The sequence below is a fragment of the Zalophus californianus genome, chromosome 4, assembly GCF_009762305.2.
Source record: "Zalophus californianus isolate mZalCal1 chromosome 4, mZalCal1.pri.v2, whole genome shotgun sequence".
NCBI lineage: Eukaryota > Metazoa > Chordata > Mammalia > Carnivora > Otariidae > Zalophus > Zalophus californianus.
This window is the reverse complement of record NC_045598.1, coordinates 125,940,881-125,968,032: the sequence shown is the minus strand read 5'-3', so window position 1 is coordinate 125,968,032 and position 27,152 is coordinate 125,940,881. Positions and strand designations below refer to the sequence as shown.

Sequence of the window (27,152 nt, the reverse complement as noted above, 5' to 3'; positions counted from 1 at the left end):
ACAGCCTCTCAAGCACCTTGGATGAATCCCCAGCTTGCCTGAATCAGTTTCCTTCTGTGGAGCTCTTCCCAAACCTTCCTCCACCTGCCTGTCAGAATAGACTCCCTTTGTACTCACAGAGCACTTACTGTAAATGTTGTTAGCATGTCTTCCTCGACGGGCAGTCAATACTTCAAGGGCAACAAGGATTTTACTTGTTCAATTTTATTTCCAGCATCTAACCTGGGGCTGGGACATAGTAGATGCACAGTAAATACTTTGGGGACTAGCAAGTATTTTGGGACTCTCTGGCCAGTTGAATTCAGTGGTTAGAGCCTGAATTGGGGTCTTGCTCTGGGCATATGTGTATCAGGTGAGGGACACACCCCCAGGACAGTCACAGAAACAGAAGTCACCAGTGTCAGGTTGAATTTGGCCAGGTGATCTTGGTTGCCTGACATTCCCTAGGATAATATAAGAAAACTTTGACAAAACATTGTGACCTGTTCTTGGCTTTGAGAATCCTACCAAATGGTGGGGAAATAAGAAACAAAACTCACGGCAAAGGCAGTATGCTAATCAGCTCCGTGTGTCTTGTCTCATGTTGCAAGAAAAAAGAATCATGCAAATGTTGTATAATTGTTTGTCTTCATTATGTGAGCTTGTTCCTCACTTCATTATGCACAGAATTTGCAAGTTGCTTTCTGCCTTCCTCCCATTTCAGATAGCTGATTTGAAATTTCAGGAAAGGTACATATTAATTAGCAGGCCTCCATATAGCAAATATTAATTTAGAAACTGGTGTGAAGCATAAACATCAATGTAACATCCATTATAGAATGAGAAACCATATAAATGTTTTCAAGGCCCAGAGATATGGGGAGGTTGGAATCTATTTTGAGGATCTGGATAAGCACATTTTTTAGGAGATTGTCCCCATTGCTCCTGGGAATGACAGCAAAGGAATGGGATGTTCAGCATAGTTTATATAGAAGAGGTGTGAGAATTAAAATTAAAGAAGAAAAACCAAGAGCAAACGGCACATAACTATGGATAATACCTAGGTAAGTTTCCAGGGATGTTCCCACCAAGCCCAGATGTTTTAGTTCATGTTCTTTTGAGTGACATGAACACAAGTAGTGTGGTATTCCTCATAATTACACCTTGTGGTTAGTGCTGAGGAAAGAGACAAACCAGGAGCGTGGGGTAAATATGGGGCCTGTTCCTTCGAAACCATGTGACCTCACCCAAATCCTCCCCAGAGTCCTGGAAGGCCTGAGTGAGAAAGGGGAGAAGAGAACAGAGGAACTCTTTGGGGATCCCAGCACGCCTCCATGTATCAGCTGGGAGACATCAGCCAAGTTACTTGCCTATTCTGAGCCTTTGGTTCTTCATCTATGGACTATATAGATAATAACATCTACTTCTTAGCAGAGCTCCAGTGAGATGAGAAATAAGGAAGGTAAAGGCTTCTGGAAGAAGCATAAATAAGGGAAGCCATTATTACACTTTTTTTGACCAAAAGGGAAGTTGCTGCACTGTCCCAAAGTTCCCAGAGGAGAAGTCTTAGTGGCTAGTTCCTGAGAACCTGCTCAGCCCCTTTCAGGCTACCCTCCTATCAGAAGATTTCTGATAAAATCCCAGCAGATAAAAACATGGGGTTGACATTTTTGTATTTCATTAAAACCTCAAAGTCCCAATTTTCAGTCACTGCTGTGTTCATTCTTACATTTATTCTTGGCCCAAAGAAGGTGCTCAGTGTTGGAGAGAGCTGACATGGTTTCAGGGGCCCTGCCATTACTTTAGGGATGCGATTGGCGTAGACACAAGGGCCCTGCTTTGAGCCTTCCCCTTCCTGGTGCTCCCAACCCTATCCTGACCAGTCTCACCACCCTGGAGCTGTACCAGTGAGGCCACCTGTGTATATGGGAATGGAGGTCTCAGTAGCACCATGCTCCAAGTCAGGAGCTGCCCCGTGATTAGACATAGAAATAGGAGCAGGAGGAACATGACAGCTCTTTTACAGAAATCTAAATGACCCAGCTTCAGGAGGTTTAGTGAAAAGCCTAATCTTTCCCATCTTCCCTCACAAAAAGCCCTATGAAAAGTTCAAGCACCTAGAAAAGCCACTGAAGGAGCCAAATAAATATATTTATGCATTTTCTAAATTTTAGACCAGTGGAGAGACATACTTTTTATAAGTGCTTGAAAGGTGTAAACAGTAAGAAGGTAAGAGGAAGCTGAAGGGCTGCACAAGAAACTGTATTTCAGAATATTTGATGGAATGGGATGAACATGAAATTATCAAAGAAATGAGACTTGGAAGAGGCCTGGTAGTCTAGGGCTGGCCTCCTGGGAAGTTGCGAAGGCAGCTGTACCTGTGCTGTCTCCACCTTCTCTCTCTGATTGAATAAAGGAGGGGGGTGGATCTATCTGGAGATTGATTCAGGGAAACAGATGAGTAAAGGGGATTTTAAAAAAATATGATGAATGATTATTTTCTGTTGCCTGGCTTTAAAGCAGAGATTAAGAATGAACAATAGTAAGGTCATCCAAGGACATTTAGGGTATGGAGAAAATAAATGAACTCTCAGCCAACTTGATGTGAGTGGTCATCCAGGTCAAATTCAGAGAATCTGACAAGTCTATATCAGCCTGTGGGGCAGGAATTGAGAGTGTCCCCATCTGTGCTAGGGGTAACAATACCCACCTCCTGGAGTTTTGGGAGGATTAGCTGAGATGATGCATGGAAAGTGCCCAGAGCCCTGCCTGGCATATCCCAAAGGCATTCCCATTAGGAAATGAGGGACTTACTGATCTTGGAATAGAAAAAAGATGTATATATTCTTGTATTTTATTTTTTATTAGGAATGTTGTTATTTTTAACCCCTCCTTATAATGTAAAATTCTCCTTTGAGTACACCTACTTTTAGTTAAATGGATAAATGACCAGGCTAAGAATAGAAGTTTCAACACAGAAATAATCCTTAAGTGAGCAGACATCTACCAAGTAGAGTGACACCAGCCAAACAGATATTTCCCAACTCAAAATAATGCTATTGCTAAGTAAAAAATGTGTCTTTGTTTGAGAAGACAAGGCAGAACCTGAAATGTATATTGCTAAGTGAAAGAAGTCAGTTTGAAAAGGCTACATACTGTATGATTCCAACTGTATGTCATTCTGAAAAAGGCAAAACTATAAGGACAGTATGAAGATCAGGGGTTGGAGGAAGGGAGGGAGGGAGGAAGACACGAGGAGGGGGATGTTCAGAACTGTGAAGTGATTCTGTGTGATATTGTCATAGTGGACACATGACATGATGCATTTGTCAAAATTCACAGAATATACAACACAAAGAGTGAACCCTAAGGTAAACTATGGACTTTATTAGTAATAGTGTATCAACATTGGTTCATCAGTTGTAACAAATGTAGCATACAAGTGCAAGATATTAATAATAATGACAATAGGGGAGAACTAAGGTGAAGGGAGAAAGAGCATATGGGAATTCCTTGTACTTTCTGCTCAATTTTTCTGTAAACCTAAAACTGCTCTTAAAAAAATTAAATCTATTAATTAATTTTTTTTCTTAAATCTTCTGGGTGACTGAAAAACCTCCGGTATTAGAAAATCTTATTGATTACATTTATTTTATTTCATTAATAAACATTATGCCTAATAAATATTGAGCTAATGCTAGGCTCTGAGGAGCTGAGATTAAATAGGGTCACTGCCTTCAGCAGCAACAACAACCACATCATTAGCTCAAAACAATAATACCTAATATTTATTGATTGCTTCTTATAGTCTAGGCCCTGAAATCACTTTCTCATTTAATCCCATAACCCTACGGGGGACAAATAAAGAAAGCAACATTTTATATTGGCTTGACAAATAAGGAAATAAGTTTGGAAAATTTAAATAACTTGTCTAAGGCCACCCACCTAGGAAATAATAGAGTCAAAACTGTATTGAAGTAATTGGACAACTGCCAGAAGTCTAGAGGGCCCCACAGGAACAGGGAGCCAGGTAACATTCTTTATTCTATTTGTAAGGATGCTTTGAAGTGTTTTGTTCTTAGTGAAATCTTCAAGTAAAGACATTAGAACAAATTCCATTATAAACAAGAATCAGATATGGTTCTGCCTCAAAAAGCTGAGTAACTCTTTTTACAGAAGAAATCTATCAGATTGTATAATTGTATTTCTCCATACAAATTTGAAAAATCCCTTTATTGCAATTATTGTTGTTGCTGTGAAGAGTACATTAGCACAAATTAGAACTTTACAGCTATTGAGAATTAAACTACAAAGAAAACAAGTTGGAAAATGAGGTGAGGCTCACATATGTTTCTGTATTTAACTTTATATGAATAGGAGCATTAAACTTCACTGCTGCTTGAGGCCATTAAAATCTTTTCATTATCCCAGGAACACTGTTGCTCAGATCACTTCTAAAATTCATGCGAAAGAGAACAGTGACTATGGCAAGTGAGACCTATCCTTTCTTTCCCACATATAGGTTTCATATAACCATCCTTTCAAGGGTTCGTTGACTCACAATTGTGAGACCACCTTGAATTAAGGTAGTCCTTCTTTTAAGTAGAACATAGTTAACCACCAGTAAACACCATGTATAAGCAGTGTACCAGCAGTGTACAGACTACAGAGTGGGAAATAATCTCACAAAGAGCTAGAAAACAAATAAGCACACACACATGAGAAAAGACCTGTAGATCTCATAATGAAAGCTAATATCACATTTCCCACAGGTGGATGACAGAAGCCTTGGAGATGAAAAGAGCTTGCAGCAAGGTTCAAAAAAGGCCTATACCCACAACCAGGAACAACATCTTTGAAATCCACAGCTCCTAAATGTTGACTGCTCATGGTCTCTGTCCATCCTTACAGCCCTCACTGCCTCCTGCCTCTTGAGTGACTGAATTTTTTTAGTGAAAAACCCAATATCACCCATTGCAATCAGTTTTGTCTAGGACACTTCTGCCTTTTCATACCCAAAAGAGGTCCTCCTTTGCAAGGTTGGCCCATAGATTTTGACTGGGTTAAATTACTGTAGAGACCAACTCCTTCTCCTTACTAGGAGGTATGCCAGCAGACCTGACCATTTATGGGTGGTAAGGGAGGGCTCTACAGTTCTTTCCCAGGTGACCCTTCCCAGGGCAGATAATCCTGAGAAGCATTGGAAATAGACATCTCCCCATACCTTGAAACCCTATCTTCAAGGGTAAAAAGTGTCATCTTTAAAGTTTCTCTGAGGAGTGGTAGAAAATGACTCAGTAGCTCTAGTCATGTACTTTAATACAGATCCCAAAGAAAGTGTAGCTGGGCTCTGCATAAAATGCCTTGACTTATTATATCTCCCAACTAGTCCAACAGTATACTTGCTTTGTGGTCAGATAAGTCTGGGAAATGCTGAAGACTTGAATATTTACAGTGCAGGAAAAATATTTTAAAGTACTAGAAATTTCTGCAGTAAAAAACCTTTCTTTACATCTCCCCTCCTCCTCCATTTTTCCCCTTTGTAACACCAGTAACATTCCTAGGAGAGCTCTTTGAGAAATCTTTCTTTAGAGTCAAGAAATGTTCATGAATATAAATACCTGTGCAGGATGCTTGGTTGATAGATTTCTTTCTTATGACCAACTATTGTAAGATGATTAGTTCCTGCAAATTGCCCTTCATGACAGAAAGTTCACACACATCTTCTCACTGCCCTCCATCCATTATCTGGAGACTAAAACAGAAAATTCAATGTATTATGATGTAAACAGAAAGGTCAGTCATGTCTATCAAGGCAAGGGCTTGTTAGAGAAGCAGAAACATGCCCCTTTTCTGTTGCTCTGAGTCATCTCCCCAGTTAGTTACTTCCTAACTTTTGGAAAAAATAAAGGGACAAATAACAAAATCCTTGCCATTTTCTGAAGAAAGGAGATGAGGCACCCAGTGGTTTCTGGATACTGAGAGAATTATTGACTGATGGGGAACTGAAAGGAAGCCCTGCCCCTACAAATCCCTGAAGAGGGGTGTGGCTGCCCACAGGTAGTGTCCTAGGCTCCTGGAGCAATCATAGGAGACCCTGCCATTGTCTTATACAGCTCCTGGCATCACTGGCATGTGATGTTCATGCTACAGTGGCCCAGTGGTAATGACCATGGTAAAGACCATAAATTTATCTGCCGCCTCGCTCCTCCAATTCTCCTCTCTAACAATATACTCTCTACTTCTCTATTCAGAGAAGTCTTTCCAAAATACATGAGTGTTTACCTCCCCTCCCTCTGAAATCCCATTAAAATGATAGTATAAACCCAAAATGATAAAGAGAATAGGATGAGGACCATAAGCAGGTAAGAGGGTTTAACAAAAGATGAAGTGGTATCTGAGGAAACAAGGCAGAGGATGCAGCTATAAAGGGTCTGCAGAGGGGTAGCTGAGGAAGGAAAACAGAGAAGATCTGAAGTAAGAGGTAAGGAAGCCATTGCAGAAGGCACACAAAGGAGCAGGCAGCTGAGGAAGGATCCCACCTGCAGAACCCAAGAGGGACTCAGGACTTAGAAACTCCAAGTATCACCAAAGGCAGGAAGGAGAAAAGGGATCAAGTATTCAAAGGGATACTTGAAAGTCTATATAGGGAAGAGTTAACCCCTCTACCAACCTTTCTTATCCTTTGTGGAGAACGTTGAACATTCAAATATCTACCTGTTAGGCAAAAAGCAAAGAAATAAACATTTGTAAAGTATGTTGTTATTGGCTGAATTGCCTCCCCCCAAGATTCATATGTTGAAGTTCTTATCCCCAGTACCTCAGAATGTGACTATATTTGGAGGTAGGGTCTCTAAAGAGGTAATTAAAGTAAAATGAGGTTGTACGGATGGTAATACAGTATGACTGGTGTCTTTATAAGAGGATGAAATTAAGACATATTCACAGAGAAAAGACCATGTGAAGGCACAGGGAGAAGATTGCCATCTGCAAGACAAGGAAATAGACCTTAGAAGAAATCAACCCTGCTGAAACCTTAATCTTGGACTTGTAACATCTAGAGACATGAGAAAATAAATTTCAGTTTAAACCACCCAGTCTATGGCACTTTGTGTTGGCAGCTTTAACAAACTAATACATATATTTTACTCAACTGAAGTTGAATAGTGTCACAGAAAAGTTCTCTGTAATTTGACATTGATGGGTATTACCATAGTAGTGACTGTTTCACCATCTGATCACCCTAAAGGGAAGGCTGCTTGGTGACAAGGTCCTTGTCCTTCACAGATAGTTCCCAGCCAGCTTTGTGTCACCTAATTCTTAAATATGAGAGTGCCACCATTTATATATAGGTTACCTTAAGAGACTTAAGGGAAGTCTCCAACATAAAATAGAGCAACCAAGATAAATAAATTTTTTTAAATGACCATGGATGGAATAGATGATTCAGAGAAAGAAAGTTAATGTTTCCTAGTTAATATTCTTAAAGAAATTTGAGAAAATATTACACTGTAAAGCAAAAATAAGAGCTATGAAGAAAGGATGGAGAAAGAATAAAAAGCCTGGAAATTGAATATATGGCTGTAAAATAAAACTAATTGAAGAGCTGGAGGATATTTAGGAGCCCTCCAAGAAAATAGAATACAAAAGAAAGAGCCCTAAAAGGAGAGAATATAACAAACATAGAGGGCCAACAGGGAAGGAACATCTTACAATAAAAGTCCCAGAAAGAAGGAATAGAAAACAGAGGAGATTATCATAAAAATAATGTGAGAAATTTTCATATACTTGAAGAGCAAGAATCCCCAAATTCAAATGGATAAATGAGAAAAGACCCAATATCATTGTGAAATTTCAGAACATCAACAACAAAGAGAAAAATACTAAAATCTTCAAGTGAGAATGAGAGAGAGGAAAAAGGGTCCTATAAAGAAATGAGAATCAGAATGACATTGGATTTCTCATCAGCAGCACTGGATGATAAAACACAGGGAACAATACTTTCAAAGTTCTAGAGGAAGACTGTGTTCAACCTGGAATTGTGTACCTTGCTAAAGTAGCATTTAAAACAATTATATGGGTAAAATAAAATCATTTTCAGAAATGCAAGAATTCAGAAAATCTACTTACTATACATCCTTTCTTAGAAAGTTAACTGCGGATGTGGTCCAGCAAAATACATTGAGAAATCAGGAAGAAAGAAGTCATGTGATTCTAGATAATGAATTCAATTGAGAATTCAATTCTGTACATCATATTTAGTAACCAGTCTAAAACAGCACGTTGTAGTGCTCAAGGAGAGGGGTCCTAAAAAAGAGGGGGAGGTTTGATAGATTACTTGTCATGATAGAAAATCTGAAAAAACAAAAAACAGAAAACCAGGAACAAAATTAAGACAGTAATTCTAGGAAAAATCAGACTGTTGAATATAAAAAAAGATAACTTGGTGAAACAAAAACAAGAAAGGAAATATCAGAGTCTATGACTTTGTTATGCAGCAAACAACTTTTACAAAGTCAGTGATTTAAAACTATATTGCTTTAGTTTTAGATCAACCTATAGTCAAAACACAGAAGATTTAACTACGGTTATGAAAAGATTAACACTGACAATCTAGAAGTAAAAGTACAGAGGAGAGAGCCTGGGGGATCGAGGTGCAGGAAGCTGTTTTGAAAAGCTGAAGTGATACTAATATTCTCATTTACCATCTGGAAATTAAGAGATCTTATTTGTATTTGAAAGATCAGGAAATGATTCAGTAGATGTATTACTTAAAGGTACAAAGGCAAGATGTAGAAGAAAAATTAAAAAGCAGGTCATTAGTATGGTGATATATAATGAATGTATAGAAATTGCAGTACATCCCCTTGCAGTCAATAAAATGGATGTCACTTAGATATAGGAAAATGTTTGAGATATTTTAAACAAAAAAAAGCAGACTATAACATTTTAGTTATAAAATGTTCATTTAATTATTTCACAATTATAGGCTTATGGGTCACTTTCTATACTTCATTCAACACATTTTCTGTAGTTCATCCATGTAGAAGGTGTATTGGTTGTTTACTGTGTTTTGGCACTATGCTAAGGGCTGTGAGTATTGAATATGGAAGTTTATAAAGACACTCAATCTCTGCCACACGGCTTACAGTCCAGAGAGGAAGATACATATTGTACCAGTAACTATTTAAAAATGTGAACTCTATGATGGAGGACATTCATGATGTTAGGAGAGCACTGAGAACAGGTACTAAACTTAATCTAGGAATCTGAAAAAGAGTCCTTCAACCAATGACTTTTAAGTTTTAAATAAGAGAGATTTGTTTTATTTTTGTTTTTTTTTTTAAAAGCAGAGATTCAAAATAAAAGCATATTGTTATTTCAATTACATAAATGTATGTGCTCAGGAAAAATTCTCAAGGGACACAAAATATTAACTGAGATTATCTTTCAATTTTGGAATCTGAGGAATTTCATATTTTTCTTTATACTTTTCTGGTTTTTCCAAGTTTCTACAAAGAGGGTGAGTGGCTTTGATAATAAAAGCTATTGTTACTGGTGAAGCAGTTAGGTATTTGTGCTGTTTGAGTTCCTTTCCCTAGTCCTACCTATGGAAGCTGAAGGCAGTTACTAATCTATCTGAAGCACAAACAGTTACCAAAACATCTGTCTACCCTAGGCATTTTTAAAGACTGTCATTGGAGATGGTAGATTCCTTTCAACAAACGTTTCAGTTAGCAAACTTGGAGACTGTGTTTGCCATGAATTTTGTTAATAGAGGCACATGTTGGGATACTCCTTGAAAGTGCAAGGAGATGCAGATGACAGGGATAAGCCCAGCAGTTACCTATTATTTCTGATACTTCTTTATTTATTGGGCTACTGTGCCATGTCTTTTAAAATTTAACTATATCCTATAGTATGTTTTTATTGAAAAAAATGTGGTTTAAAATGTAAAATAATTCCTGTTTTTATGCCTATGTTCCTTGGGTTGTATTTTTAGGTTCTAAAAGCATTTAAATTGGTTCTCCAATGACTAGTTATTCCTACATGTAGGATCGAATCTATCAGTGGTGATTTTTATGGACTTGGAAATTTAGTTTACTGCACATATAAGTCCTCTGCATCATATTATTTCTCCAATCACACATTTATATCATTATTTTGAGAAACACATAACTCTGTATTTTATCCAAAGATCTTTTTTCTCCAACATGAACTAAGGTAGAAGATCAAATTAATGCATCGTAATTTGGCAATACATTTAAAAACCTCATGTTATAACTACAAGATTCTTCTGAAAGGTAAATTGCAGTGTGTGCACTCAGAGATTTAAGATCAGGTGCCGGGGCATCAGCATGTCCAGAAAATCTCTATGTTCTCATGTCTTAAGAGATTTATTAATATAAGGAAAGTCTAGGATTGGTGTGTGAATGTGTCGCTTTATCTAACCTCATCTTCTCACTTCTATTTGTTTGTGTGTCTCTGTTAGAAAAAGGGGGAGGTTCAAAGGGTATTGTTATATTACAGAAATAGTACAGGCTGCTAGTCAAAAGAATTGGATTCTAATTCTGACTTCACCATTACCTAGGTAAGTCACTTAATCTCTCTGGTTCTCACTTAAACCAAATGATCTCTTCAAGTCATTTCTAATGTAAATATCCAGTGATTTGATGAGATCTTACTTTTGGATAAATCACAAGTAAGGGCTACTCTGCCCAGTTCCTCCTCCTCTGGGATCCAGGCCTTTTGTGCTCACCCCTATTCAGAGCCACTCTGTCCCCCATCAACTACCTACTCCAGGAAAATCTCACAGCAAGAATTCAACAGTGATGAGGGAGCTATACTACAACAACATCCTTCATATGGCCCAAAGGAGAGAGATCTGAAGGGGTATGGGGTTAGTCAGAGTCCAAAACATGTGTCTTCTCTGGAGGAACCTCTCAGGCCTTCCCAGCTAAACTCATGGTCTTATCCCTTTCCTGGTTCTTCTTCTGTATCCATTTACCTGAACTTCTTCCAAATCTACTTCCACCTCCAGATTGACCTCTAAGCTGATTCTGCCATTGGGGACAGTGAAGGGGTCATAAAGGAAAGTAAGCAAAAAAAGTTAAGATCCATTCAAAGGGAAAAAAGCTCACAATAACAAAAACCAAGGTTCTGTATGCCCCCTATCTACATAAAACACTGCCTTCCTATAGAAGCTCAACCATTTTCTATATAATTCTGATTTTCTATTAACAACCCACATCTTTCCCAGAAGACACATTTCTTTGTTCTCATATGTACATTTCATCTAAAAGTACATTCCATAGCACAATGATCCAACTATGGGCTGAATTCTCTGGAAACTGCCAGCATTTCTCTTTCTACCTTCCTTCTGTTTCTAAGAGCAGTTGTGGATTAGTATAGACCCAAAATGGAAGTTGAAATATGTATTGCATCATTTGTCATGTAGCTACAAAGGAAGCAGCAAAGCTAACCAGAAATGAGCAACAGGAGATTTCTGATAAAGAACTCATGGTTATCTAGAAGCTGAATTAAATCACAGACACCAGAGTTTGGAATTGCATTCTGAACTACAAAATTAGAGGTAACTGCCTCCTACTTACATGATAGTGTCAATTTAATTTGAAATTTGAGTATGGTTTTATAAGCTTAGCATTCCATTCTGTGGTAGTGCAGAGAGCATTTTTGTATTTATCAGGTTTCCATGCATTTAAATTTGGAAAAAGAGATGACAAAAAAAAAAAAAAACAAAGACAAAAACAAAAAACAACAATCTGGGTATCCCTGATGTGGGTACTATGATGGATGTTGATAGTATTTAGAAATAAAATTAATGAGATTACCTTTTTATGGGCTCAATGTTCATCAATGAAAATATGTAACTGATGAATTGAGCCCTGTTATCAGGCAGTTTAAGCCTTTCCCAGCATAGAATAGGAAGGTAGAATGGATGCTTCTCTCATTGGGTTTGCATCAAGTAGACCAAATGAAGATTGTATAACTGATGCAACTCTTACTTTTCTCTCTCTAATTTGGGAATAGAAAAATCCACAATTAATTTTGGATTCTGACAGGAGAGACAAAGGAGGAGCAGTGAAGTTCTGGGGGAATTTAAAATCTTGCTGCATCCCCAACTGACCCTAGTTTGGGCCACTAGGGCCCAAGATAGAAGCTGCTCCTGCCAATCATTTTTAAAAACTTTAGCCTCATTTCAAGAGACATTGGTCTTGCTTCTGCAGACTCGTAATTCCTTTATTTGCTCTTGGGAAGAAAAAGCAGGTAGAGGCTTAAAAGCTAGATATCCCTACCACCCTTGTTCATCATTCTTAACCAGGGAGAAAGCTGACGGGACACTTTGTCTCTAGCAAAGGGATATTTTCAGATGCTGAGGTGTTGCCAGAGACAACTGGTCAGAGAAGTTAGGAGGGAGAGGAAAGAGGAGGATCCAGATTCAACCCTTATAACTGGTTGCTGCTTTCCCCATAAGACTGTGCACTGATAGACCTCCTGTCCCTCGCATTTCCTTTTCCCTCCCCTCTCATACGATGTCTCTTTCTGACCCCAAATTTGACCTTTCATAGTAAGGGGTCAGTATGTTTTCACACTTGGGAAATCTCATTCAAGAATTCTTGTCAATGGACAAGTCATAAGAAGCCCTTCCATTTTAGGGCTCGTTGACGTCACCAAGGAGGCGATAAATATCTGTTGATATAATTGGATGTGAGATTCAGTGTTGAGATAGCAAAACTCTGCCCCTCGTTCTCTGGCAGGGCCCTATGATTTATGCAGGAGCAGAGGCAGCACGCAATCGAGCTGTCAAGAGAGCGTCAGCTTATTAGGCAAATGCTGCGTGGTTTCTGAAGAGGGTCGACGCTATAAAATCCCACTCCAGGCTCTGGTGTGGAGAAACTCAGAGCCCAAGTCCGTTGAGAGACTGAAGAGAAAGATAAGAGGTGAAGAAAAGAGAGTGAGGACAGAAAGGAGAGGGAAGAAAACCCCTGAAAAAGCCCGGAGACGTTCCTCTGCAGAGAGGCGGCAGCGCCCCACTCACCTGCAGAAGCACCTCAGAAGGTAGGGAGTGCCTAGACGGAACCGCGCCTCCAACTTTGCATTGCCTGAGCTGCCACGGTGTGCGCGGCAGAGCCGGGTGTCCCTGTGAGGGCATGTGTGTGAGTGTGAGTGTGTGTGCGTGCCTGTGTGTGTGCTGACTGTGCCTCAAGATTCCGGTAGTAGCCGGCATGTGTCAAAAGCAAACTTAGACGGCTGCTAATCATTCTTGGAACTGCCAGTTACTCCTCGCTGGCATTGTAGACCAGTCCCCGCCATCGATCCCGACCCCTGAGAGAAGGACGCAAGGGCTGGGATGGAGAAAGAGGAGGACGAGGCAGCAGTTCTGAATTTGGAGGACGACGCGGAAACATCCGGAAAGGGAGGGGTGGGGGCGGGGGAGATCTAAAATTTGTAGATCTTCTCTAGAGCTCGGGGAATCAGTTTTGGGGATCGTTAGAAGGGGGACTCAGAGACCCTCCGAGGGTCTCGGAAGAAGAAGGGTCCCTCCAGGCTGACGAGGGGCTGAGCTTGGTGCTGAGCTTGGTGCTGAGCTCTGTAGTAGTCCCTTTCCTGCCGCCCCCCATCCCTCCAACTCTAGAAGTCCTAGTTCGAGAGCTTCAGCACCGCGGACAGTGCCTGCCCGAACCCCTGAGGCACGTCTGTGGGTGTCATGTAGGAGGACCCCGAGCGCACCTCCCATTTGAGCTAAACTCTGACCAACTCTTTCTCTCTCTTCCCTTCTCTCATTCCGCTCTCCGCGCACCTCTCTGCCTCAGCGAGCGCCCCTAACATGCGGCTGCCGCTGCTCTTGTCCGCGGGCGTCCTGCTGGTGGCTCTCCTGCCCTGCCCACCATGCAGGGCCCTCGTCAGCCGGGGGCCCATCCCCGGCGCCCGGCAGGTGCCGCAGCACCCCCAGCCCATGGATTTCTTTCAGCTGCCGCCGCAGCCCCAGCAGCCCCAACAGCCGCAGGCTCGGCCCGTCCTGCTCCGCATGGGGGAGGAATATTTCCTCCGCCTGGGTAACCTCAACAAGAGCCCCGCTGCGCCCCTCTTGCCCGCCTCTTCACCTGTCGCTGGCGGCAGCGGCAGCCGCCTTTCGCCGGACGAGGCGGCCGCCAACTTTTTCCGCGCGTTGCTGCAGCAACTGCCGCTGCCCCGGCGCCCGCTCGACAGCCCCGCAGGTCCCGCCGAGCGCGGAGCAGAGAACGCCCTTGGCAGCCGCCAAGAGACACCGGAGAGGGAGAGGCGATCCGAGGAACCTCCCATCTCGCTGGATCTCACCTTCCACCTCCTCCGAGAAGTCTTGGAAATGGCCAGGGCCGAACAGTTAGCGCAGCAAGCTCACAGCAACAGGAAACTGATGGAGATTATTGGGAAATAAAACGGTGCGTTTGGCCAAAAAGATGCAGCATTTAGCACAAAAAAGTTAAAAAAAATACAGTATTCCGTACCATAGCGTTGCTCTGATACCATTTGTTTATTTTTTTATAGCTTGAAGCCTAGACGATATACAGCAAGAGAGCCTATACTTAATTAGCATGCACAAAGTGTATTCACGTGCAGTAACAGCAACAAAATGTTATTTGTATTGTCTACTTTTGTTTCCATTTCCAGGTGTCTTTAATGGTGTTTAGAAAGTGTAGACCCAGAAGGAAATGTTTTGAAGCAGACAGAAGTCACCCAATTTATTTTGTTGTGGTCTGAGCCAAAGAGAATGTCACTCTCTTGGGTGGGTGAAACAAAATCTGTAAGCTCTTTGAATCAACCTTTCCTTGTAAACGTTTCAGTAATAAAACATCTTTCCCAATCCTTGGTCCATTTGGTTGTGTAAAAGAATGTTGAATATTTATATTTTTAATAAAAGCTGCAAAGGTAATCATGACTTTATTTTTTCTTTTCAATGTTCATAGAGTAAAACTCTCAGCTCCTGGCTTCCTTCACCCTGACTTCAGCACAAGAGAAAACAAAACTCCTTGCATTAATTTCCTACTAAAAATACATACATACACCAGTGGCTTACACAGATACTGCAATTGCCTCTCTGTACCTCAGATTACTCCTCTGAGGTTAAGTTAAATAATTTAGGAAGTTTCTTCCAGCTTTAAGACTTGGTAATTCTATGAATGGAAGATCAATTCATAATGGAAATAATAATTAACCCTGATTAACTATAAGTTGTTAAATAATTGTAGAGGGCAGGAAAAGAGGAAAGGCAAAGAGGAGAAGGGTTCACAGGGCATTCCTCCAAAGTACAGGGCCAACACTGCTTATTTTTGTTTTTGTTTGTGGTGTGAGAAAGACTCACTTTATCAAGCTACTACTTTGGTACCATAAAATATAGTTTTTCTATGCTATTTTCCAGTGCCTACTTCTAATAGGAGAAACTTGATAGCTTCTCCACTTGAAGCAACAAATTTAATTGCTATGAAATGGCGCTTGGGAAAATGTTTCATATAAAAAATATTTTGACTTTAATAACTTCACAAATGCTCTTCTCATTTATGTCTATACCAATCCTAATCACTGTAGTTCTTAAGCATATAAACTACGCATTTCTAAAACGGAACAGGCACATCCAGTTAGTTTTACAATGCATTTATCTTTGGTAGTTGGGTTATAACTTACAAAATTCAATTGAATATTTAATGCTCCAAAATTAATTTGGATGTACGAAGATGCTTCTTCCCTTGGGACCCTTTGAATACACTTGCTAATGTACTAATAAGATCACATGAAACACTGAATAAGTCATTATAAGACTAAGTTGTTAAAAACAGCATTTATTTAAGAGTTGATACAGAATAAAGTAATACTTATGTTTTGAAGGAGGCATTATGGTGGTGATTTAAATATATATATGTATTTTAAATGTGTATTGTGTGTGTATATATATTTAAATACATGCAGTTATTCTACAGTTCACCAGGCTGGTGCCTCGGTAGGTACATGAGAAAGTAGACAGTTCCTGTTGGAAATTCTTTTTCAATTTAAGTGCTTGATAGCTGCACATCTACCTTAGATTAGAAAAATGTCACCAGAAATGTCCTAGGCCTTCAACCTTCTGGACTATGAAAGTGTCACCAGAGTTAAGGAACATTTCTGGATATACCTCCAGTGACATCTGTTATGGAAAAGAGGAAACCTTTGTAAAATGTTTCATATCTTTGGTCAATGATTTACCTTTTGTCCATATATTGATAAATTAGTCACTTCTGAATTAACACTGAATTTCACTGACCAACTGCATTGTTAAAGAAGAAAGAGAGGAAGAGCTACTATATTATAACAAAAGCCAGTGCCTATTAAAGACAAGAGTGTAGTGCTACACTTTTTCAACACTTGCCACTTGTTACAGATGCACACACACGTATCACACCTACATACTCTTCATCATGTTTCCACACAATAAAAGATTTGCATAAGATCAAGTTTCTTTTTTCCAATACTTTCGGCAACTATTTTCTCAAAATTGTTTTCCCTCTGGAAAGTCATCTGGAATTAAAGGGTTTGTTTTTGTTTTTGTTTTTGTTTTTTTGCAGAAATCCTGTTCAGAGGTCCCTTTCATCACCTGCATCATATTAATTTCATCTAGGTTCCCTGCTGCTGGTGTGCATCTCAGCCAGGCAGACCAAGGGCAGCAGCTGGAATGAACATCATTCATTCAGGGAGTTCAACCAGGAAAAGGAGAAGACATGACGAGCTGGCTCAGAATCAGCTCCATTCCCACTCCCTGAAGCTGCGGCCTGTACCTGGAGGAGAGGGTCCTCAAATCCAATCTGCAATAGAAGAAAATCTGGATCAGAGGAAGAAGAGCCTAGTCCTTTTGGGTTGGTCCAGTCACTTTTCTACCCAGGAGAAAGGATAACAATAATAATTATTATATAGAACATAATTATTATTAGGGATGGAAAGCAAGCTCAGGCTGTCTTGGCTATGGCCAAGAGCCATGAAAATAATTCACGCTCATGATCCAGAAAGGGGCAGCAGTAACACATGCAGTAGAGGGAAGTTCTTGGGAAAGAGTCCAGGCTATTTTTTTTTAAGTCCACTTGTATATGATTTACTGAGATGAAAGTGGCATTGAACTAATAGGAATTTGCCTTTAGAAAAGTCCGCAGTGTACAACATGATGACAATAGTTAACACTGCTGTCTGACATATTTGAAAGTTGTTAAGAAAGTAGATCCTAAGAGTTTTCACCACAAGGGAAAAAAAACATTTTTTTTCTTTTTGGAGTCAGTATGAGATAATGGATGTTAACTAAACTTATTGTGGTCATCATTTCATAATATATGTTAAGTCAAATCACTTAAAACTTAAACTCACACAGTGCTGTATATTATATATGTATATGTAGGTAGTTTTTTTTTGTTTTTTGTTTTTTTTTTTGCAAAGCTGTAGGCTTAGTTTTGAGCAAATCATGAGTGAAAGGACTTCTTTTCTCTAGGCAATAACATCTAATGACATCAAAATTTCTAAAGAGATATCTATCTTTTATAGAAATCAGGCAGATACCATTTGTGATTTTGAAGTAATTGATCCATCTAATCTCATAAGTGAAATTAATTTTTGTTGTTCTGAGTTTAAAAAATAATAAATGGGGGACAATCATAAAGAAGTCTTGCTGAAATGCAATTTGATGTATATACTCAGATTCTTTACATTTAAAGGTACTCTAACAAACACAGTTCTTCCTAGAGCTACCGAAGACAGGCTAACATATTCTGATGACTTCACTTGTAAAATTATCCCACTGGATTAGAATGGCACTGATTTCAAAGCAATGAGGTAGGCACATGCATTCAGTGCAGAAGCCTGGGTGATTTTGTGAAGCTGCTGTATGAATGGACGATAGAAAGCTGGCATGACAAAGCAGAATTTTGGTAAGTACGCTGTGTTGTTGCCACTTGAAATAGTTTCGAGTGAAAAATGAGTGCTTTTCCTGCACCTTCCCAGATTTTACCCTAAATATAAGTTTTGGGGTAATGTTTCAAGTTTAGTAAAATTGTCCCAAGTCCTTATGGTTTAGGGATTATCCTTCCAACTGCCATGTTGTTCCTTGATAGAAAGTTTAGAAGGGCCATTAAATCATACTTAGTCACAGTAGAATAAAACCAAAGCAAGTAGTTTTCCATGAAGGAACAGTTGAGACATCAAGTGAAATTGGGCTTTTTAAAAAAGACTGCCATTATGCTATTAGATCCTATTGGTAATAAGTTAGATACCTCTGTGTCCTTGAAGTTGATGCAGAAAAAACAAGATCCTGATAGAATCCTGTGCCTTTTTATGCACATCAAACTATTCTCTTCCCAACTGTAGTCACTTTAATTAATCCTAAAAACAAAAACCAAACCAAACCAAAATAAAAAAAATAAAAAATAAAAAACAACCAAATAAACCCCCAATCCAAGTGATCTGGACATATCAGTGATCTGTAGAAGACCTTTCTCTACCCATTTTATGGGAGTAAATACCAAATTCTGCGTAAACATACAGACCATGAGTGTGCATTTTATAGCCTCTTTTGAAAGCAGTCCCTAATCTAGAGGAATCTTCCATGACAGCTGTTCTGAAATATCTAAAGGGCAAAACTAGTTGGGTAAGGTATTTTCTGTAGAGGGCTATAATCTTTGCAGAACTGCTGGTGGCTAACAAACCATTTGGTACTGCTTTGGGGATTTGTATATATTTTTGTGCTTTCCTGTACTTGAGATGAAAATCTATCTTCCATTGAAAACGTTCTAGCTGTTAGTACCTGACAGCCTTCAAAACTTGGTATCAAGTCATTGAGGTTGCTCCTTTTACATCCCCATGTTTTCATGCAGTTATTAGATTTCCTTCTAAACGATGTGGACAGATGCTGTCTTTCAGAGAAGGCCAGTGCCAGAGTGGGTGCCAAGAGCAGAGATTTATCCTGAGTATTTTCAGGTGACTACACCATCTCCTTGGTCTTGTTTATGTAAACTTGGGGACCCACCAACCATCTCAGCAAAGAAGTTCTATGCCAAAAATGGTAAGCCTGGCATAGAATCCAAGACTAACCACTTACTAGCTGTATGACTTGGATAAGTCAGTTAACCTCTGACTTTAAAAACTAAGGTTTTTCTTTTTGTAAAATAGAGATGAGACCCTATCTCACAAGGCTGTTGTAAGTACTGAATAAATAAAGTAATACACCTAAAGCACTTTGCACATGCCTCACTTATATTAAGTGTTTTAAAAATATGCATTTCCTTCTTCCCTCTTCCCCCCTCCCTTCTCCTCCCTCCTTCCTTCCTTTCTTCTTACATTAGTGAAGAGGCTCCCCTACCATGTAGAATCACCTGGGGACTGCTTATGAGGAACTATATACAATAGCAGTGACCCCCAGTAAGGAAAGATGATTATATTTGCAATGCTCATCTTGTCAGAATTGGTTATTATAGGATTTAATTCCTGTGGCATATTGTAATCATAATTATCCATGACCTGCCCAGTGTATCTCCAAGTAGCCCAACTTTATCTATGGCTCTTTCCTAAAGGAAGAATGAGCTAAAGATTTAGAAACCTCCTTTCTCTAAGTACAGCCCATGAAATCATAAGCAGACATTTTTCCTATAGCCTTCCTCAAATAGAATTGTATATACGTATGCCTTTAAATTTTCCAAATGCTAGTTCTCCTCCATCACAGGAAATGCTATTTCTTGGGAATACAGATGTTCCATGAAGCTGAACAAAGGACAGAAAATGACAAGCACTGAACTTCCCTACCTGCTTTTGAGTTTGTCCTGCATTTCAGTCTACTTTGAGATGTATAAAAAGATGAAGAAAGGATTATTAGTCCCTTATTACGTCTACATTTTACACATTTTTCTCAAGTGACCAAACAAACTTACAAACCTCACCTAACACTATGCTGTATCACCATGGGACTTCAGATAATTTGAGAAATGAATTTTAGTCATAAAATACAAGCAGGAAATGGACTAGGGAGGCAGCATTTTCCCTCTCTCAGCTACAAGACGCAATTCAGTCAAGATCCACAAAAGACCATAGAGGGGAGTGACATACATTTGCTTAGGAGAAAGACTATTTTTCTTAGATGAACTTGATCAGGGATGCCGGGTATTCATGAACCAGATCCACGCAGAAACAAAATCTTTTCCTTGGATTTTTTTTCCTGTTACTATCAAATGTTTTTTGAGAGGAAAAAAAATAATGTCAGATTACGGTATAAGGGTTTTGCTCCGTAGAAGAGTAGGGTGATGAGAGGTTCTTCCACCCAAAGCTGCATGATGTGCTAGCATCATCCTTGACAAATGATGTCATCTAGAATCATTTGTTATTGATGGGGATTAAGGAGCATGCATTCTTCCAAAGGCTTGTGGACATCTGTCTCTGTGCACAGGACAGTTCCAGGTTATGGACAGTGTTTACTTGGTCTGAACTGTGTGGCTGACTGGTATTTTGACAAAAACTCGAATTAGTTGCAACATTAAAAAATCAGGAGCAAGGATGTGGAGAAAGAGAAGTCCTTGTGCACTGTTGGTAGGAATGTAAAATGGTGCAGCTGGTGTGGAAAACAGTGTGGCAGTTCCTCAAAAAATTAAACATAGAATTACCACATGATCCATCAAGTCCACTTTTGGGCATATACCCAAAAGAGTTGAAAGCAGAGACTCATACAGATATTTGCGCTATGTCCATAGGAGCACTATTAACAATAACCAAGAGTGGAAGCAACCCAAGTGTTCGTCAACGGATGGATGGGTGAATAAAAGGTAGCATATATACATAATAGAATATTATTCAGCTTCATAAAGGAAGAAAATTCTGACACATGCTACAACATGGATGAATCTTGAGGACATTATGCTAAGTGAAATAAGCCAGTCACAAAATGACAAATATTCTGTGATTCCACTTATAGAATACAAAAAGTATCTAGAGTAGTCAAACTCATAGAAACAGAAAGTAGGATGGAGGTTGCCAGGGGCTAGGGGAAGGGGGGAAATGGGGAGTTGTTTTTTAATGGGTACAGAGTTTCAGTTTTGCAAGATGAAAAAATTCTGGAGATTGGTTGTATAACAATGTGAATATACTAAGACTACTGAACTGTATGCTCAGAAATGGTTAAAATGGTAATTTTTATGTTATGTGGGTTTTGCCACAATTACAAATTAGGGGGAAGAAAAGGAGACTTCGCATTAAAATCTGGATTTGCAGGTTCTCTTGACAAAGCAGAAATGTAGCAATCCAGCACCTGCGTGGAGAGCCCCTGCTCTTTGTCCCCTTGGACTGGGTATGCTCTCTCTCTTTCCTGACTTCCATCGTGCTCACTACTCCCTTTTGCCTTCTCTGCAGCAAGACTGGTTTCAGTGGCCCTTTTTTGTTGTGCTTGTATAGATGCTATGCTCAGATTAAAGAGGAAGGCAAACTAAATCTTGTATTTATGCTTTTATTAACATTTTTCTTTTACCTGGCTTGCTTTTTCATTAATGTTACCTTTTTGGTCTCTAAGGACACACAGACCTATTGCTCTTAACCGAAGGCTACTTTTTAGTAGGAAAGTGTCAAAGAAAAGAGCATGAAATGCCCAATGGAGTCTTTGGCTTGATTTTTATGCTAAATGTGATTTTTTTTAAGCCAACATGCTTCCTGTGGCAAAATTCTTGATAATCAAAGCATGAAACTGCCTTCAGTGCTCAAGTGAAGCCAGGTGTGTCCCTAGGCACTTAGCAGAGGGGATCTAACCGGGTGCAGTTTAGTGAACATGCTCTTAGCGTGGAGGCAATAGCAGCAGCTCCCTTTACCTAAATGCACCCTGCCACGTGGTTCACTGACCGAACAAAACCAAACAGATGCTTTCCTGATACTCACTCTGGCACAGGCCTCGGTAGTCACATTTAAGGGGGAAAGTATTTTTTTAGCTGGCCCCAAGTGAAAGGGTGAGCTCTCTGATCAGTAACCAGTGCCCTCAGGCTTCCTAGGGGCTCCATGAGGTGCCATCATCTGCTTTTCCCCAAATGATCATTCTCTCCACCTCCAGTGATCCTGGTCCGTTATCATTTACCTGCCTGTGTTCCATTTCCTTAGCTTATCCAGGTGATAGTAATGTATCTGATAAACTGAATTACAACTAAGACATTAATGGATGCTGATGGCTTAATGTACACCCCTGCCACATAGCATGGAAATGTCCATGTCTTATCCTGAGGGACAGCTGTGGTGGACATGGGAGCCACTATGTCAGGCCATTGGAGGATAGTGGGGGCAGTGAGGAAATTTGTGTGCAAGCCCCCACCCTCGGGCCTCCATCTGCTCTCTGCTACTGTGAATGCCAATCACAAATTCAACCTGACAGAAGGATCGGGTTATTACCACCTGTTAAATGCCAGTCCTCCTTGGCCAATTCTAAAGGATCCTTGCCCATCTATAATGAAATCCATTTGCCTTAAAAGAATGTGGACAGAAGGGATAAAGCTAGACTTGAGGCTGCTGAGTGGGCAACCACCCTGCTTCTACCCTGAACCTGCTAGGCTGGGTCAGAGAATCAAAGCCAGATGCTGGGAACAGGTGTGAGTGGGATTGCTGAGGTCATGCTTAGAATGCTTATTCAGAAAGACTAAACTCAAGCTCTGGCCTGCTCCCTACTTGGCATTCCTGAACCTCAGGCCCTTGGATAACTTAGGCATTATGGATTCCAGATTGGAAAAGAGAGTACGCCCAAGAGCCTGAGCCACGCATCAGTGTCTGAGGAATAAGTGGGGCATGGTCTGTAATTCACAGCCGAGGGTCTAAGCCCTGGAAATTCTGCTGGGCAGGTCTTCCACCATGGGCATTTCTTTCACAGGAATACAGGCTTTTCTACTTGGTGGTGGAGCAACAGAGATGCATCAGGAAGCATGGAACTGTGTAAATATAGCACAGTCTCCATGAATGCTAGAGGAAGAAGAAAGTAGGTACAATCCGGAAGATCTATAGAAGGAAAACACCCACTAAAAGCATTTTTTTCTTGGGAGGAGCTGCATCCGTACACACTAAGTAAAGAAATGGGTGAAGGGAGGGGCGCCTGGGTGGCTCAATTGTTTAAGTGTCCATCTCTCAATTTTGGCTCAGGTCATGATCTTGGGGCCCAGGGATCCTGCCCTGTGGGTGTCTTTGGGCTCTGCACTCAGCGGGATATCTGCTTGAGATTCTCTCTCCCAATCCCTCTGTCTCCCCCCCCACACACTCTTTCTCTCTCTCACTCTCCAAAACAAACAAATAAATCTTAAAAAAAAAAAAAGAAATGGGTGAATGGATTTATTTTGGGGGCTTTATTGTCACTAACTGCTGCTTCTTATTAAGGGGAGACCAGAGACCAGAGTAATTTCCTCAGACTTCTGAAACAAAAAGAAATAAAACTCATTCACTTTTAATTAACCCAGAGTAAGATTTATGGCGTATACTATTTGGTTTGTTTCACACATGGTATTTAGGCATTGATGGAGTCAGGGTGGAGAGCAGGAAGAAGCTAAAACGTTGGTATCACAGCCTGGCAAAAAACTTAAAGCCAGCCTTCTTCTCAGATATGGACCTGATGATTGTGTGTTCAGTATAGAGTGTGTGTTCTCACCCACTCTGAAAGAAGTACTGAATTACAAAAAACTGCTAATTAGATCATTAATTCCTCACAGACAGGAGCTTCTGTGCCTTGTGTTAGGCAAATAGGCCCATCAGGTCCTCTTCTAGGGTCTTAGGAGGTTGATAGTATTATTATGCCCAACCTATAGATGAGAAACCTCAGGCTCAGGAAGGCTGAGGACCTTGCTCAAAGTAACTCTAACGAGAGTGCTGAGAGTGATTAATAGGGACCACAAATCCAAAGAGAAAAGCTAGTGCTGTTGAGTGTGTGAGACTCACAGGAGGGGCCAGTTCCACCACGGGAAGTCAGACTGAGAGAGGCAGGTTGGTCAGCAGTGTGTGGTGCAACTAAAGGATCAGGGTACTGTCAGGCAACGGTTAGCCACAAGCCTGCGAGCAGTGGAGGCCTAGAAATGACCTCTCTCTGCCCTTGTGAAGCTGTGCCAATGCGTCAAGAGTGGTGAATCAAAGCAGGGCAGCCCCTGCTCACACTATTTTCGCTTCAGTCATCAACCCGGGTAAAGTGGGGATTCACTCACTTTTCCTAGATGCGAGGTTGGTGTATAGTATATTGCATGCTCACACTCCTTGGTGAAGGGCAAGGGATCACGGGGCTCTAAGCTCCCGCTGCTCTGTGACCTTGAGCAAGTCGTGCATCCTTTATGATCCTCGGCCATAAAATGTGCAAGCATAACGATTCCTATTGTACAGGGTTGTTGTGAGGTTTGAATGAGAGAACCTCTGTGGAAGACTTTGTAAACGATAAAGCAGCGAACACACATTAGTTACAGCACTGCCACGTGGCATTGGTTTCTCACATGTTTTAACAAGGTGCTGGATTAATTCTTTGTGGGTTGAAGTGGGAGAAAAGGCATTTCATGGAATTCACTAAGATATGTAAACAAAGACAGAAAAAAAGTCCACATTATGTATAATACTAGCAAGGGTCTTAGGTTAAATCAGAATAATAGACAGTTTTAAGACACAGGGAGCAAAACTCAATTAGCTATGTCGTAACAACTCCCCCAGAGAGCTCTCCCTGGTGCCTGCCTTACTGTTTTCATAGAATTGTAGGGCTGTAGGCACAGGTTGCCAGGGGAAATGAATGCATTATACTGCTCACACACAACTTATATTTCCCTCTTTAAAATGGATACATCCATTTTAGCTTCGTATTAAAATAACATCTACCAAGCATGCTATTTGATCCTGAGAAATATAGCCTACAGTTTTAGTAGAGATATTTTTTGTCCTTTTAGAAAAGCCCCCAAATAGACAGTTATTAGGATGTCACTTTCCCACCAGGAAAACAAAACAAAACAAAAGGTCAGAAAAAGAATTGCAGTTGAAGAATACAAATGAAAAAGCATTAATAATGTTAATGTAATGGTCTCATTAAAACTTCCTTAAGAAAAACCTTACTCTCTCCTATAGCTTTTTCTATGTAAAAATGACTGCATTTTATTATCATAACTTCTTATAATTGCTAGAGTTATTAAGTCCTGGACAGTGTTATGCAGTAAATGTAGGCCAGTCCTGAGCCCTGATCAATTTTCTCTCTATTTTTACCAAGCTTAAATTCCAGCACAGTCAGGGTGCTGGCATATCAGGGATTTGTAAACTTGAATCTCCTAATTTGTAAAAAACACAAGCAGTCACTCTCAGTAGGGATTTCTGCTTGAAAATAATCTGACATCCTGAATCCCTCAATTAAATTTAGAGAACATAGTTAAATTTTCATTCATTTCAGTTTGTTTTGGAAAATTAAATAGATCATTTCAAAGAACACCGGACCCGTAGTCACACTCATGGGAAATCATGTTCTTGGTCTCCTGCTTTATTTTTTAAAATGTTCTGTAATACCTTGTGAGATTAATCTCACTCAGAAAATCAACTTTCCTGCCCTCTAGCCTCCACCATCTCTCACCTCTCAGTCTCAAGTGGCAACTAGAGTTGATATTACCCTGGAAATCAGAATGAATGGTTTGGTCTCAAAGATCATTTGCATGAAAATGATTTCATCTTTTTGCATGTGACACTTGTGGAGACCCAGGGTTCCACATGCTGCTTTTCCTTGGAACTTTGGCCTAATGTTCATCCTGGTTTAGGAAAATATGAATATTTTATAGGAGACCGAATCTTGGGATGATGAGAAATTCGATAAAGTCTTAGATCTGGGGACACATATACTGGTTTCTGAGAACCTAGGAAATAAACCCTTCAAGAAGGGAAAAGACTCTGCTAACCCGTGTTTGTTAAACCATAGGCTGGCTTCCTTCTTTCCTTCCTTCCTTCCTTCCTTCCTTCCTTCCTTCCTTCCTTCCTTCCTTCCTTCCTTCCTTCCTTCCCTCCTTCCCTTTCTTTTTTCTCCCTCCTTTCTCCTCCCCCATTCTCTCTCTCATGAAATGTTTTTTATTTTTCTCTGGGAGCACCTTTGTAACCTCACAGGATAACATTTATAGTGCCTGAATTGGGGACTAAGATGGTATGGGCTGGTTTTCCTTGGTGACCCTTGCCCACTGGCCTTGACTTCCACACATCCCTTCTGCTATTTTAGAGTGAAGAGCTCAAAGGTGTAGGGGACCCATGCGGTTCCTAGGTTCTATGCCTGAGCCCATGATATGCTAGATAGGAAGAATCTGGAAACACTTGAGACAGTAGAAGGGACCATGTACACCTGCCTGTCAACACTTGGGTTGGGAATCTTGGATCTTCTTAGCCAAGAAGACAGCTTGGTGCTGGAAGTCCCTGGCCCATGATAGGGTAGACTCTGCAGTTCTGTGACAACTGGTTTAGATAAGACAAGGAGTGAATTAGGGCATAAGTGTGTCATGAAAATATACAGAGACATTAGCTTATACAGCAATTTATATCAGAACTAAATATAGGGCACCATAGACCAGTGACAACTAGTCATTGAATCATAAAGTTCAGCCTAGTCACTTAAAAGCATTAGATACGTCAGCTATCTCAGCTCCTGCTATGCTTGGCCCTGTACATTGCTTGGGAAGGAACTGGGGCTATGAGGCCTTCCCCATTGCCAGACACTTGGTACACCTTAAGGATTGTCAGCGCCTTTCTCCTCTAGGCTCTCCCCACCTTTCTTCTAACTTTGCTAAGCTACCTTAAAAGATAGTATGTGTGTATGAGGACCCTCCTTATACCCATTAAAGCAGGCAGACACAACAGAGAGAGATAGAAAAGAATTTTGTTTTGCTTACCACTTATCTTGGGATAAATTCTTCAAGACAATAGAACAATGCTAAATGTGAATGCACCTAACCAGAGTTTCAAATGCATGAGGCAAAAATGATATAATTTCAAGGATAAATACACAAACCCACAGTTATAATCAGAGATCTAAAACTTCTTTTCTCAGCAATTGCTAAAACAAGTCAACAGAAAATCAGTAAGGATATCATAGACTTGAACAACACTATCAATTAACTGACCTAATTGACATTTATAGAACACTCACCCAACAACATCAGAAAATACAATGTTTTCAA

General features: G+C 40.2%; 2 protein-coding genes and 1 long non-coding RNA gene across 7 annotated transcripts in view; 1 reads left to right on the top strand and 2 right to left on the bottom strand.

The window, feature by feature from the left end:
- The window catches only part of CRH (corticotropin releasing hormone), a 184,623-nt gene extending 169,709 nt beyond the window's left edge, over positions 1–14,914 (top strand). For 2 of the 3 annotated variants that reach the window (XM_027575155.1, XM_027575164.1), the window contains 2 exons: positions 12,759–13,059; positions 13,815–14,914. In XM_027575155.1, the coding sequence (XP_027430956.1) occupies positions 13,829–14,419 (591 nt within the window). In that variant the 5' untranslated portion in view covers positions 12,759–13,059; positions 13,815–13,828 and the 3' untranslated portion in view covers positions 14,420–14,914. The remainder of the gene's footprint in view (positions 1–12,758; positions 13,060–13,814) is intronic. The other variant, XM_027575150.1, reaches the window with a different exon arrangement.
- LOC113912246 lies at positions 228–14,197 on the bottom strand. Its single transcript, XR_003516755.1, has 3 exons — positions 14,106–14,197; positions 5,601–5,734; positions 228–707 (listed from the first exon to the last, which is right to left on the bottom strand). It is a non-coding gene; the product is annotated as an uncharacterized LOC113912246 (long non-coding RNA).
- Positions 14,915–15,810: 896 nt separating the features above from the next.
- TRIM55 (tripartite motif containing 55) overlaps positions 15,811–27,152 on the bottom strand; it is a 42,582-nt gene continuing 31,240 nt past the window's right edge. Inside the window, exon 10 of one of the 3 annotated variants that reach the window (XM_027616334.2) lies at positions 15,811–16,814. In XM_027616334.2, the coding sequence (XP_027472135.1) occupies positions 16,692–16,814 (123 nt within the window). In that variant the 3' untranslated portion in view covers positions 15,811–16,691. The remainder of the gene's footprint in view (positions 16,815–27,152) is intronic. The other 2 variants (XM_027616340.1, XM_027616350.1) reach the window with 2 other exon arrangements.